This window comes from Astyanax mexicanus, chromosome 17 (genome assembly GCF_023375975.1).
Source record: "Astyanax mexicanus isolate ESR-SI-001 chromosome 17, AstMex3_surface, whole genome shotgun sequence".
Lineage (NCBI taxonomy): Eukaryota > Metazoa > Chordata > Actinopteri > Characiformes > Acestrorhamphidae > Astyanax > Astyanax mexicanus.
In genome coordinates this window covers 19,592,760-19,608,378 of record NC_064424.1, presented here as the reverse complement: position 1 = coordinate 19,608,378, position 15,619 = coordinate 19,592,760, and the positions used below count along the sequence as shown (strand labels likewise).

Below are 15,619 nucleotides of genomic sequence, written 5' to 3'. Positions count from 1 at the left end.
AGTGGGTGAACTGTCAAGGACGGAAGTATATAATCCACTGGAGAAAAGAAATTGCCCATAACATAAAGCCCTCCTGACTTTGAGATGTCAGAGGCTGTTATGGATTTTTGGTCTGGCAACAGTTTTATTTTTTATTGAGAGAACAGATAGCAAGGCAAAAGTTTCTGAAGTCTGGCAGCTTTAAAACATAGTTCATAATGTATTGGTTATCAGGAACTGCAGTACTGCGTTTTACAGAGCTCTGGTTTATCTTGTGAAGTTGCAGTTCAGTTCAACAGTCTTTTGACAGTAAGATAACTTAAGAATGTTGTTGGCTAGATAGTATTCACTATTCATTCATTATTTTATTTTTGGTCAGCAGTGTTTTATGCCTTGGGACTCTCCCATGGAGTCTCTTTCTTATTATTGAATCTATAACAATCTATAACAGTTCTTTAAATGTTGTTCTGAGTTCTTTTGTGACCTCCTGGATGAGTTGTCCATGCCTTATGTCCTTTTTGGAATACATTTGGTTGGCCGACCACTTCTGGGAAGGTTCACCAGTGTTCCATGTTTTTTTCTATTTGTGAATAATAGCTCTCACTTTGGTCTACTGGAGTCCCAAAGACTTAGAAATGACTTTGTAACTGTTTTCAGACTGATAGATGTCAATGACTTTGACAAAGTTTTATCATCGGTTTTTGAATTTCTTCAGACTGCTGCATTAAGTGTTTTGCTTTTTGAGATCTTTTAGCTGCTTTATGTTATCAGACACGCTCTATTTAAATGATTTCTTGATTCTACAGGTCTGGCAGTAATCAGGCCTGGTTGTGGTTTGTAGTTAAATTTAACTCAGCTTTCCTAAAAGTGTGAATAATCACAGTTAATGTATTTTTTTTACACAGTGCTAGATTGATTTGGATAGTTTGGATAGTCATTTAAAAAGTGCTTTTTATATTTACTCAGGTTATCTGTGTCTGACATTAAGGTTTGTTTGATACCCTGAAAAATGTAAGTATCTGTAAAAATATCTAAAAATCTGTAAAGGTGCCAACACTAGAGTCTAGGCTTAATCCTTATTCTGTCTGGGAAAACAACCCATTGTGCTTGAGCCATTGAGACAGACACTGCCTAGACCAGGCCACAATAGAGGTGGTGTCCTCTAAGCTAAATCACATCAATCCCACTCTGTAACCTCACCCCCTGTTCCTTACACAAAAGAGGCCAGAGAGGTAAAAGGAGTCATCGTCTAACTGAGACACTGAAAACTATTGGAATCGTAGCTGGAGGTGGGGAGAAGAACTGCTCTCAAGGCCGTGAAGGACGTCCGCTGTCTAATGTTGGCAGTCAGGCCCCACCTCCACACGGAGATAAGGAGAAGATCCACTTTGCTTTGGACGTGCCCTTTTTTTTTCTTTGTTTCTTTTGAGTAACGTGCAACCACAGCCAAGAATTTAGCTGATAAGGAGAGCCGGACAGTAATTCACTTAGTCACTGGAGAGAGACAGAGGCAGAGACCAGACCCTACATCACCTATTGCACTTCTGGAAACTCATTCTCTTTCTTCTCCATTCCTTTTTTTTTTTTTTCTCGACCACCTCATCTGGCTTCTTTCTCGTCACCTCTTTCTCTTCTTTTTATTTTGTGCTTTCTATCTACAGAAAATCAGTTTTGGCTTCGGCTGTACGAGTTAGAGGCCACTGATTCAGTTTTCAATTTTGCTCCACTCCCAGTCATCTAGGCGCTTTTGGCTGCTCCATTTTCTTCCTTATAAATAGCTGTCCAATTCTTTTCAAAGCTCAAAAAGCCCAGCTACTTAGAAAGCAGTCTCAGATGGAGCTGTGAGCCAGGGCTCACCTGTGGCACCCGAGGCCCAGGGCCTATCATTGGAGCAGTGTAGTGAAGCCTGTCTCACACATCCAATTATCGCTACATCTGCTTGCTCAGCAGAGCCTGAACGCACACTGAAGGCAAACTGGGCACCACCAGGCAGAACTGGGCTTGGGGTTAACGGCAACTCAACAGGAAACGTGAGCAGATGTTCCTTTTTTCCACTGGACGTCTTTCAGTCATATACTCTATACTGTATAATCAGGTTTCACCTACCGTCATGTATATTCAGTAGCGCCAATCACGAGGGCGATGGAAGAACATCAAATATGGTTGTTCAAGGACTGTGTAAAGTGTCTTCAGCATATCTGCATGTATTTCCTCCTCTGCTTCTTTGTATTATGTTAATCTGATGCGCTCTGGTGACACGAGGTGTCATGATGAGAGCTGATTGAAGGGTAGAAGAAGTAGTTGAAGGAGTGCTGAAACAAAGCTTAAGCCACGTAAGACTGCAGAGTAGAGATTGACATTCAAAAAATGGTATTTAAAAAATCTCGCCGGTCTTTCCAAAAAAAAAAGGGAAATCTGCCAGAACAAGACAAGATGATTTAGCATAAATTTGTTCCTACAGGTTACCTGTTGTAATGATGCGTTTATGGCTTCAGACTTTCGCAGAACTGTCTGCTTACCTTTATCATTTATAAAAAAAATCGATCTACCCACAAGGAAGGAAACTAGGTGGGTAGTCAAGCCATACAGTCATGGAGTCAAAAAGGCATGGAATCATGGTGTGGGGTGCAATATTGTTCTTTATAATAAGGTCCTTAAGCACTGGTCCTACCTTTTCTGAATGCACACTGGTGCTAGTGAGCTTTTACAAAAGGGAAATGCTTATCCAAATGCTGCTCTCAACTCAAGAGATTTGAAGCTTTGAAGAGACAGACTGAAAATGTGTGGAATGCAATTGGAATATGGGCAGTGGTGGTAAAAGTGCTAAGACAAAGCTTAAGCCATTTAAAACTGCATCATAGCAAAGCAGTGCTTGACAAGTGAAATGAAAAAAAAAAAAGCACAAAAAAGACAAATCTGCCAGAACAAAACGTTTTAGCATACCATATTTTTGAGACTAAAAGGCGCACATAAATTCCTTTAATTTTCCCAAAAATCGACAGGGCACCTCAAAATCTAGTTCAGGATTTAACAAGCAGTAAAGCCACTCCACTGAAGTACAGCACTATAAGAAGAGTTCTGAACACACACTCCAACATGACAACGCTCGCCCACATGCTCCTATCATCTTTTTGAAAAGAGACAGACACTATTCAAGACTGAAAATGTGTGCAATTGGAGTCCAGAAGGACCAGTGTCATGAAGATGGGTGCAATATTGAACTTAGACAGCCCAATGTTAAGTTACAAAAGTCCTTAACCATTCACCCTACCCTTTCTAAATGCACACTGGTGCTGGTGATCTACATATGTCCAACAGGACAATACATGTCCATATGCTGCTGTCACCATTAGGAACCTCTATAACTTTATGCAGAGGTGTTTGGCATGTTGTGTTACACTCGCACTCTTAAAGGAACTGGCAAGTGACACACTGATTATTTCACGTTACACCCAAAACACACTTATGATTAATTAAGAGAATTAGTACATGCCTTTTGAGCATTTCAAGCTGTGTAAGGCATATTTTTTGCGCCCTCATGATACCAAAGACACAGCGACACACCCTAAATCCAGCTAAGCGATCCACAATTGAACGGTGCACAATAGCTCGCTAAAACAGGGCCGTAAATGTCGATTGATTCGATCGATTCTAAATAGCATTGCAATAGCAGAAACTGACACTTCCTTCCAGGTGCAGCTATTTGACGATTGACGATGAATGCAAAATTTTAAACATACAAAACTAAATCTTAGGAATCTGTATCTTAATATGTATGAGGAATTTTAGGACTTCAGTGCTTCATAAGAACTGGCTACTTACAGTACGTAACTGTCAGCCTTCATTTTCAATGTCAGGGTATATCTGTGCTATCTAGAGCTAGCTTTTCTGTGTTTTTTTCTTTCTTTATTTTGCTTTTCACCCAGAGCTCTCACCCATTTTCTGTACCCACTTTCTGCTGAGGCTAAAATTCCCCTCCATCAACTGCCTAATGAATAAATAAAGCCCTCCTTAACAGATAATACAAGGCTGACTACAGGCGGATGAACTGGAATATTTATATCAGCATTTTGCAGGTACAATATCCCCTCACCCCGAGAACAATATGGCTCCTTGCTAAGCTTTCTTTAGAGTGTTTCCCAGCCATTAGCTGTGAGTGTTTCATTTTTCAGAGGTTATCAGGAGCGGGACAGAAAGAGGCAATAAGCAGGGAGTGAGCAAAGGCAGGCGTGAGTGAACGAGGGCGGCGTTGGACTCGTTGAGCGGGAGCAATCTCATTGAAAAATGACAATGTTGACAGGCTCTATACAAGGAAGCCAACACAGGCCAAGGAGATTTGTGTGTGTGTGTGTGTGTGTGTGTGTGTGTTTGTGTCGTGGCGCTGCTGAAGTCAGAGTGTCCTGAGGCTGTCAAATCTGCCCACCTACAGCGCTGTGCCAGAATACACACTGTACATTCGCCACGGGACGAAGCAATGAAAAGTAATTCAGTAGCTGAAGGGGGTTATAATCCTTCGGGGTGGAAAAAAACACCACCACCACCACCACCACCACCACCACTGATAACAAAATTCATCCCAAATGACTTTGAGATTTCAGAGTGTGGAATTCTGGCTTTTTTTTAACTGAAAAAATAAAGAGATAAAACATTCTAAAGAATGCAGTTATTAAATACTGTTAACACCAAGAAGGAATTGATTAACAGGATTGAAACCTGGTGGGTAGTCAGGCCATAATGCTCATCCACATGCTGCTGTCATCTCAAGAGCTTGCTTTGAAGAGACAGATACTATTCTAGATTTAAAAAGTGTGGAATGCAATTGAATGTATCAATGAATCAAAATGTAAAACTCATATATTATATAGATGTATTAGACACAGAGTGATCTATTTTTAGCATTTATTTATTTTATTATTGATGATTATGGCTTACAGCCAACGAAACCCCAAAAATCAGTGTCTCAAAACAAAAATTTGAATATTATATAGAACCAGTTGGTAGTTTTGGCAGTGTGGGCAGTCAGTGTGCCAAGTCCTGCTGGAAAATAAAATCCGCATCTCCATAATAAAAGTTGTCAGCAGAGGGAAGCATGAAGTGCTGTAAGATTTTCAGGGAAAACAAAACTGCACTGACTTTAGATTGATATTCAACACAGTGGATCAACACCAGCAGATGACAGACATTGTCTCCTCAAACCATCACTGATCATCAGTAAATTGTGCATTTCATTTGTAAATTAAGGGAGCAGAGTCTGGAGGTAGAGTGGAGAGACACACAGTCCAAGCTGCTTGAGGTCTAGTGTGAAGTTTCCACAATCAGTGATGGTTTGGAGAGACATGTCTGTCATCTGCTGGTGTTGATCCACTGTGTTCTATCAAGTCTAAAGTCAGTGCAGTTTTGTTTTCCTGGAAAATCTTACAGCACTTCTTGCCTCCCTCTGCTGACAACTTTTATGGAGATGCGGATTTCATTTTCCAGCAAGACTTGGAACACACTGCCAAAAGTACCAATTGTTCTTATACAATATTCCAATTTTCTGAGATGCTTATTTTTGTGTTTTAATTGGCTGTAAGCCATAATCATCAACAATAAAAGAAATAAATGCTTACAATAGATCACTCTGTGTGTAATACATCTATAATAATATATGAGTTTCACATTTTGAACTGAATTACTGAAATAAAGTTAAACTTTTCAATGATATTGTATTTGTTTAAGGTGCACTAGTACAGGCAGAAGTAATACAAATAGTGCAGAAACAAAGTTTAGGCCACGTAACAATTACCAGATCACCTTTGCTCATCTTCACTCCAGGTACCAGACCAAAGTTACATTATTGGGGCTCTGCAACCAATGGCCCTACCTTGTCTGAATGCAAATTTGCATTTTCTAGTGCACTATTCCAACATGACGTTGCTCGTCCACATACTGTTATGGTCTTCTCAAAAAATTGCCTTGAAGACATAGATACTACGCCATGACCTGTTGTATCCCCAGACTTATCCCTAATAAGAAGTGCTATCTGATCCTGCTTATGCTTATCGGCTACCGGAGCCCCGAGAGAGCACAATTGGCCTCTCTCTCCACATCACTCCAAAGGATGATGTCGCTCAGCACAAGGCGTCTGTGAGCTGATGTATCACAACCGAGTCGCTGCGTTTTCTGCATCAGCAGCAGTATGAAAAGAGGTGGTGGCTGACTTCTCATGTATCGGAGGAAGCATGTGCTAGTCTTCACCCTCCTGGTGTGTTGGGGCATCACTAGTGATAGGGGGAGTCCTATTGAGTGGGTTGGGTGATTGGCTGTGTTATATCAAGAACTTCTGAACTAAGTAAAGTAAAAAATACTTTTAGAAATTAAGGTCAGTCAATCGGAAAAAATCAAGAACTTATCCTGAAAGTATCCTCAAGTACAGACGCAAAGAAAGACGTCATGATAAAACTGGCCCTCATCAGGAAAGGCTCGCACCAGGAAAGGAAGGGCAAGAGTTATTTGTGTTAAGTGCACAATATAAGTTTATCCAGCAAGAGTTATCAGCTTAGAAACTGCAAGCTATGCTTCTTAAAGTATTTTGGTTTTAAGTTACTATACAGCTCTGAAAAAAAATAAGAGACCACTTAACAAACATATACCTATAAATAGCAAAATCAGAGAAACTGATTCAGAAACTGAAGTGGTCTCCTAATTTTTTCCAGAGCTGTATGAATCCTTATGTGTTCCTTCACAGTCTGTAGACTTCAGTATTCATTTACGATGTAGGAAAAAATAAAGAAAATTGAATGATAGCTGTGTCTGAACTTTGGAATCTATTTTTTATAATGTTTCTTTTTGATGATGATGATGATGATGATGATGAGTGTAATACATGTTTACCAAGAGCTGCAGTTTACTGCTGTGTTTACTGAGCACTGGCTGAGTAGTCTCTGAGTGGGTGGGTGGGTAGGGTAACGGAGGACGTCCTTGAGTAGATTGCTAGTATTTATATGTCTATTTCTGGATTCAGAGGACAAACATCCCCTGATTTATGTTTTCCAGAATATACAGTATTTCTTTTATCATCTTACTGTTTGCATCCTGCAGAACATAATCACATGACTGAAACTACCGTGAGAAGCTTGGGAAATTTGTTGAAATGCTCTGTGCCAGTTTGTGGATACAGGTATCTCTAAATTTGTCTCCAGGATGTTCTTCTTGTAAACATCAGAGGTGACTTTTCTAAGAAAATGAAAAATCATAACCCCGCTCACCCGCATGTCCTGGCCGTCCTTCTGCCCGTCCCAGGCCCAGCTACGCTTGGTGAAGTAGTTGACGGTGGCGAACTCGATGAGAGCTGAGAAGACGAAGGCGTAGCACACTGCCATGAACCAGTCCATAGCTGTAGCGTAGGCCACCTTGGGTAGAGAATTTCTGGCACTGATGCTTAGTGTCGTCATCGTCAGAACAGTGGTGACACCTGAGAAAAAAGGTCAACACTTAAATAAACTCATATTTTTGTCTTTAAAAAACAATGAGATACAGGGGTTGGACTATGAAACTTGAAACACCTGGTTTTAGATCACAATAATTTATTGTATCGACGGATAGTTCTGGTGGAAACAGGAAAATCGAGGTGCACATTCAATTCTGATGTGATTTGGGCAGCCGTGGTTTTATGTTTTTTTGGATACAATCCAGGTTAGCACCCGAACATCCCTTTCAGACAGCTTCCTCTTACAGCATCCACAGTTAATCCTGTTGGATGTGTTTGGTCCTTCTTGGTGGTATGCTGACATTACCCTGGATACCGTGGCTCTTGATACATCACAAAGACTTGCTGTCTTGGTCAGAGATGCGCCAGCAAGACGTGCACCAACAATTTGTCCTCTTTTGAACTCTGGTATGTCACCCATAATGTTGTGTACATTGCAATATTTTGAGCAAACCTGTGCTCTTACCCTGCTAACTGAACCTTCACACTCTGCTCTTACTGGTGCAATGTGCAATTAATGAAGATTGAACAGCAGGCTGCTCCAATATAGCCATGGAACCTCCCACACTAAAATGACAAGTGTTTCAGTTTCATTGTTCAACCCCTGTAAATCTTAAAAAGTACTTTTTTAAAGTGACTCGAGATCCAGGCATTTTTAACTGCATTACATATTAGCTTTCAAAACCCAAAATGACCCTAGACATTGTCCATTTATGACTGTATTTAACTGATACATTAGTAGTGACATTACCAGTTAGCAGCCAAAACAAGACTGAAGTTAGCTTCTAATTCTAACTCTCCATTCCACCTTAAATAGTGCAGGAATTACATTTCAGAATATTTTTAAGCAAGCCAATTCATGCAGTGGCCATTTCAGCAATTCCACTGGGCAGTTACTGTATATCCACTCATACAAGATCACTATATACTAGTGCATCTCAAACAAACAAAAGTTTAAAACTTTATTTCAGTAATTCAGTTTAAAATTTGAATCTCATATATTCTATATAGATGTATTACACACAGAGTGATCTATTTTAAACGTTTACTTCTTTTATTGTTGATGATTATGGCTTATAGATCATGAAAAGCCAAACATCAGTGTCTCAGAAAATTAAAATAATATATAAAACCAATTGGTACTTTTGGCAGTGTGGACAGTGTGCCAAGTCTTGCTGGAAAATGAAATCGGCACCTCCATAAATTGTAAGATTTTCCAGGAAAACACTGCACTGACTTTGGACTTGATAGAACACAGTGGATCAACACCAGCAGATGACAGACATGTCTCTCCAAACCATCACTGATTGGTGGAAACTTCACACTAGACCTCAAGCAGTTTGGACTGTGTGTCTCTCCACTCTTCCTCCAGACTCTGCTCCCTTTATTTCCAAATGAAATGCAGAATTTACTGATGATCAGTGATGGTTTAGAGAGCCATGTCATCTTCTCTGTGCTGAAAACTTTTATGGAGATGTGGATTTCATTTTCCAGCAGGATTTGGCACACTGCCCACACTGCCAAAAGTACCAATTGGTCTTATTTTATAATATTCTAAGCTTCTGAGACACTGATTTTTGGGTTTTTATTGGCTGTAAACCGTATTTTATCATTAACAATAAAATAAATAAACTCTTAAAATAGATCACTCTGTGTGTAATACATCTATATAATATATGAGTTTCACATTTTGAATTACTGAACATTTAAATTACTGAAATAAAGTATCTTCTCAATTATATTCTATTTTTTTAAGATGCACTAGTAAGACTTCCACCTGCTTAAATGGGGATAGACCAAAAATTCTCTAAACCAAAGGATCAAATTACTGTTTCCACAACATGTTTTAGGTTTCTGACAAAATCTTTACACCAAAAACATTACTTTAATTTTAGTTTAGTTATCTTTAGTTCTATTAATCATGCAATGTTCAGACAACTTGTACATGAAAATCAAAGGCACTTTTATGATGGTGATAAAAATGTTAAAATCTGTTGATTTAAATAGCATGAGCCATCACTTTTATTAAATAGAAATTTAATTGCAACACCTGACAGATAAGGGCATTAATCACACGCATGTAACAAAGTGAATTTACTTATTTTACATAACATTTTACATTTTAGCTGACTCCGAGCTGACCTCTCTAGAGGTGACGGCATGGACCGGTATGTGTGTCAGTTTTAACACACACTGACTCAGACAGTAATGGTACAGTATCTGCTGGGACGCGGACGCTGCCTCTTCCTCAAACGACCTCTAGATCATGACACTGTGTCCTTGGGTCCTGTAACACAGACTGATGCCCACTGACTCAGACCATGGTGCCCATGTGCTCTGACTCAGCAATTTTGGATTTATTTCAAATGACACATCGTGTGTAAGCCGGCCTTGGCAGCACAGCGTAACCTCGGGAGTCTCCGCTGTCATGCTGATATTTGTTCTGTTGCCATTTTGAGCTTGGTGTGGACCACTGCATGCAGCTGTCCCCTACGACCGTATGGGAACTTGAGGAAATAATACAGGATAATCTGAGTATTGATAAAGTGCCGGTGCTGCGCTGGTGCACCGCCGGTCCCCGACCATCTGTCATGACAACTGTGAGGACAGTATAGAAAGAAGAAGGAGCTTTGGGAGAACAATATCACAGCAGATATGTTACAGAAGTTGAAGCTACATGATGCTGCTGGGCATTGAGAACGTTGTGCATCTGAAGTGCTTCAAGATTTACAGTAAAAAAAGCAAGATGATGATAAATAGCTGTTTTATGAATGAATCTCAGAATCTCAGCCTGAAAAAAAAAAACATGCAGACAGGCCTCAAATCTTCTCATACATTTCCACTGAGCTATGATTGACACAATGAGCCCTATCTAAGCAATGTATAGCACATCAGTCAACTGCACATTGCACAGCTTAATTTAGGGTGTGTCGTTGTGTCTTTGGTATCGTGGCAGTGCAAAAAATACGCCTTGTGTGGCTCGAAACGTGCAAAATCATGTACTTAGTGTCTTAATTAGTATGGGTGTGTTTTAAACGTAACGTGAAATAAGTTCACGCACCATGTGGCCTCAGTTGCTCGACCCAACTCCTGGTACAAGCAGTGGTCATCTCACTCCTCGACTACAGACCTCCCGGCCTGTGTGGTAAAACCCCACTCCAGAATGCAGCAGCACGTCTGGTCTTCAACCAGCCAAAACAGGCTCATGTCACCCCGCTGCTCATTGAGCTCCATTGGCTACCAGTTGATGCTTGCATCAAATTCAAAGCTCTTACAATCACCTACAAGGTGATGACAGAACAGCTCCTTCCTACCTGCACTGATCACTCCTGAAGGCTTACACTACCTCAAGGGTGCTGCGCTCCTCCAATGAACGTCGCCTCGCTTTAACAAACACAATCCACACAAAGCAATCCAGACTGTTCTCATACAGAGTTCTTCCCCAATGATGGAACAAACTACCTTCCACTACCAGATCAGGAGAATCTCTCACTATCTTTAATAAACTCCTGAAGACAGAGCTCTTCAAAGAGCACTTACTCTCCTAACACCTCTAACTAACTAACTACTTCTAACCTCTTTTCCTTCTTCCCCTCCTTCACTCCTCTATCCTATTATTTCCCTTTGACATCCTTTAAGCCCTATCTAAAGATGTTTTTACCTTTAAATTCTATTACTTTTTTACTTCGCTATTGTGAGTCACTTTGGACAAAAGCGTCTGCCAAATGTAATGTAGTGTAATGAAATAAATCAGTGTGCCAGGTGTCAATTCCTTTAGCGTTCAAATGCGCTCTGACTTTGGCACGTTCGTATCTTAACAGCGCAGCACTTTTGTGCATCTCAACAGAGGAAACTGAGGAACCTATGCGTTCATGCTGTGAAGGTAAACCAGTAGCTTATTTAAGGGAACAGCAATGTTTTTTTTTTTTTGTTCGAAAATTTGTGTTTGCGCTATGCAGCATGCATGTGTGTGTGTTTAATGGGCAGGGGCGTAAGCATGGCACACCTATAGGAATGGACTCTGAGGATTGGCTGTTGTCTAGATTCATTTTAGTTGAAGATATTGAAGATGTGCTAAATAGGATGATACTTTCATGACTCTCAGGACTTTATATTTTTTGAGTTAGGAACAATAAAACCCCTGTAGATCAGTAAGTGCAGGGGTGTCCAAACTTTTTTTGTTGGGGGCCAGAAGGAGAAATATATTTGAAGTCACAGGCCACAGACTCTGTAATAAAAAAAATAATGAAATATACCACTTTAAATAACACATTTTTCCTGATTATTTCATTTACACACCATTTTACTTGACTCACTATCTTTATCTTTGACAGTGTTGTGTAAAGTACGATTTTTCAAATTGATGTTTAATTTCATGATGTCTCTTAATATTAAACTCCTTAATTACGGCAACTTTTAGACTCTTTGCCCCGTTTTTCTGCACTAGAAATGCGCACCCTCTCCGCTTTTAGACTCTTTGGCCTGTTTTCTGCGCTAAAAATGCGCACTCTCTACGATTTTAGACTCTTTGCACCAGTTTCTGCGCTAGAAATGCGCACCCTCTCCGCTTTTAGACACTTTGGCCCGTTTTTCTGCGCTAGAAATGCGCACCCTCTCCGCTTTTAGACTCTTTGCACCAGTTTCTGTGCTAGAAATGCGCATCCTCTCCACTTTTAAACTCTTTTGCCCGTTTTTCTGCACTAGAAATGCGCACCCTCTCCGCTTTTAGACTCTTTGGCCTGTTTTTCTGCGCTAAAAATGCGCACTCTCTACGATTTTAGACTCTTTGCACCAGTTTCTGCGCTAGAAATGCGCATCCTCTCCACTTTTAGACTCTTTTGCCCGTTTTTCTGCGCTAGAAATGCACACACTCTCCGCTTTTAGACTTTTAGTTTTTGACACCTAGCGTTCAAACTTTGAATCTCACATTATAAAAACCTGCTTAACAGCGGGCCAACTTTCATTCTTTTTCTAAAATACCTTGCGGGCCGCTCCAAAACAGGAAACGGGCCATAGTTTGGACATCCCTGGTTTAGTGGGACAGAACTACTTTCATTTATTGAAAATATTAAGTCTCATAAGTACAATGAAACAAAAACTTAAAAAGCGAACAGTAGGAAAACAGACTTGTCCTTCAGGCTGCACTGTCCATCACATCCAAGTGAAAGTCCACACTTTCACACTCGCAGGCTCCTCGCAGCAACGTTGATTTGTATTACAATAAAAGAAGAAGAAGAAGGAGGAGGAGAAGGAGGAGGAGGAGGAGATAAATCAATTGCAGTGTGAAATCGGATTTTTTCATAGGTCATTGTGCAGCGGCCTCGCCGCCTTCCCGTTCCCGAGAATGGAGTTTCGGGAGAGAAATGAGAGAACGGTCCAGAATAGGAGCCCATTAAAGCAGATATAAGCAATCCTTCCACTTGGTCTGGTACCACCTGCCTCTTTGGCAGAAGACTAAAACACAGACAGCATCAGACAGCATCGCTCTGCATTGTGCCAGCGAGCCGACTTCACCTCCTCGCTGCGACTGAAGTAAGACGTCTGAATTAATGCGGTGAGATCTGTCTGTTTCGTGTTGGTGTGCTGCTGAGATCAAACAAATATGCTGCAACCGGTGGATAAATAAAACAGCTTAGTTATATTAGCAGGAACACGCAGCCGCTCGCATGCGGCTCGCTCCGAGCGGCTAATAGCTGGAAGGACGTTCGTTATGCCTTGTCTGTTACCATAAAATCCAGTCGTAAACAATTAAATTTCAGTTTACGGGCGATGAGCGAGGTGGAATGCTAAGCAAGGAACGGCGGCGAGGCTTCTCATTAAACTTTTCATCAAGTTTTATCTCCATCAGGCCGAGGACGAGGAAAAAATACGGGCGACGACATTAGCGAGAAAGAAGGCAAGAACGGATGTCACTCGGGATGCTATTGTGCCGGCACAGACGGCGGGCTATTGTTTGCAATGTGTTCCCAAATCATAAATCACACATTACACTCGGGCTGCCAAGAAAATTATAAAACAGGATTAACCACATGAAATACAGGGTCAGGCTCGTCGTCGGAGGATTGGAGAAGCTGGCAGTCGTCCAGGGCATGAGTGATTAATTAAATATCAACTTCCAAGTGGCGCTTGGGAGCTGCTGCACGGCTCTATGAATGTAAGCATGAGATTTTTTTTGCTTTGCTTTTTCGCTTTAAGAGCAGAGAAACGAGCAGAGGTGGAAAAAGTACTGAAAAATTGTAATTAAGTAAAAGTAACTTCACTTTGCTAAAATTCTACTCAAGTAAAAGTAAAAGTACCCATCAAAAAATCTACTCGAGTAAAAGTACTCAATTTAAAATGTACTTTTAGTAAAAGTTACATAGTTACTTTTATTTATTTGATGTAAAAAAGTACAAATCATAAATTAAATAATTTGGACCTTTCAGGCAGTATTTGTTTAGACCAACCCATAAAACATTTTCAAGAGCACGTGGCATAGGTTTCTATCATTCTTTTTTTTTTCTTTACTGTTAAAAGACCTGTTATGGTGACTATAAAACATATTTTTATAGTTTTACAGTTCATTATTATTTTTTTACTTTTTCTTTGCTTCAACTGCTATATACATGGTTTTCTTTTTTTAACATTCAAGCAGATTATTAACTGTTCCCAATAAAAACATAAGGAATTATCATAAAAAAAAACATGAAAACATAAAAAAAAACTGTTGGTTGTGTCGTAAAGAAGCACATATCGATGGGTAGCATAACTCGACAGAACACCGGTTCCCCCGAGCCGCGCACACAGTCGCCAGGCTACAGAGATGATTCACACAGCGTCTCTCCCGCTAACCGTTATAAACACTGCATGGAGAAGTTCAGCTGCGCTGCCATGGAGAACAAAAGTCAATTTTTTTTTATTCAAACAATTTTTTGTTTTTAGCATTTTATTTTTTACTTAGTAATGGGGAATTTTCCAAAGAAGCGAATCAAAATATTTGTTATCAAAATGTAATTTAAAAACTACTACAAATTACTCATAAAATCTCCTCAATTACAGTAATGTGAGTAATGTAATTAGTTACTTTCCACTTCTGGAAACGAGTAGTAATTTCTTCTTCAATCCGTCAATATTTTGACAATTTCAAAGAGGATGCAGACATTACTCTTCTTTATTTTTTTTCCCATGAGGGAGCAATCTTGGATGTCTTATGGCTGGAAATAGTAGAGAGAGGATGGGGTAGAGGATGTCGGGGTAAAAAAAAATAAAAAGAAAGAAAAAATCCCCAGAGTTAGTGCTCAGCCGAGCCAGGTTTGGGGGATGCAATGTACATGACCTGAGGGCAGCTGAAAGAACACTCTGTTTAACACCTCCCACATACCCATCCACACATCCACACATCCCTCAACCCCCTCCACACCCCACCGCAGCCCATCCCAGCCGGCCGGCCGGCCGGCCGCTCTATTACCCACAGTGACCAGCCTGCGGCTTGCAGTCGACGCGCTGCTTCATCACATCCGCAGACATCGCTGGAACGAGCCCTGCAGAATACTAATAAGCCTGCGCTCTGCACCTCATTAGGACCTCCAGATTGGAGTCTTGCAGCCCATCTACACTGGCTGTTGGCTTGCTGAGAAACAGCTGAGGACCTGGGGATACACGATGATGGACTTTGCCCGCTCTCGATATGATATATGAACATTTTCAGCCTTAAGGATGAAGAATACCTCAATACCCAGACCTTAAGCTGCTCTGCTGCCAATGCAATGCTGTGCAATACTCACACATAGCTTATATATATACTTAATAATGATGTTGTTCCTTGATTTTACCAAATTGAAAACCTCTGGAATATAATCAAGAGGAAGATGGATGATCACAAGCATTCAAACTAATCTGAACTGCTTGAATTTGTGCACCAGGAGCAGCATAAAGTTATCCAAAAGCAGTGCGTAAGACTGGTGGAGGAGAACATGCCAAGATGCATAAAAACTGTGATTAAAAAACAGATTTACTCCACCAAATATTGATTTTTGATCTCTTAAAAACTTTATGAATACAAAGTTTGCGTTTTCTTTGCATTATTTGAGATCTGAAAGCTCTGCATCTTTTTTGTTATTTCAGCAAGTAAATGCTCTAAATGACAATATTTCTATTTGGAATTTGGGAGAAATGTTGTCCGTGGTTTATAGA

The 15,619-nt window shown here is 40.3% G+C and overlaps 1 protein-coding gene across 1 annotated transcript in view; it reads right to left on the bottom strand.

Annotated features, from left to right (window-relative positions):
• Positions 1-15,619, bottom strand: part of LOC103031495 (gamma-aminobutyric acid receptor subunit alpha-3) — a 237,099-nt gene that overhangs the window by 16,788 nt on the left and 204,692 nt on the right. Inside the window, exon 9 of the mRNA XM_049466513.1 lies at positions 7,227-7,432. Within this exon, the coding sequence (XP_049322470.1) occupies positions 7,227-7,432 (206 nt within the window). The remainder of the gene's footprint in view (positions 1-7,226; positions 7,433-15,619) is intronic.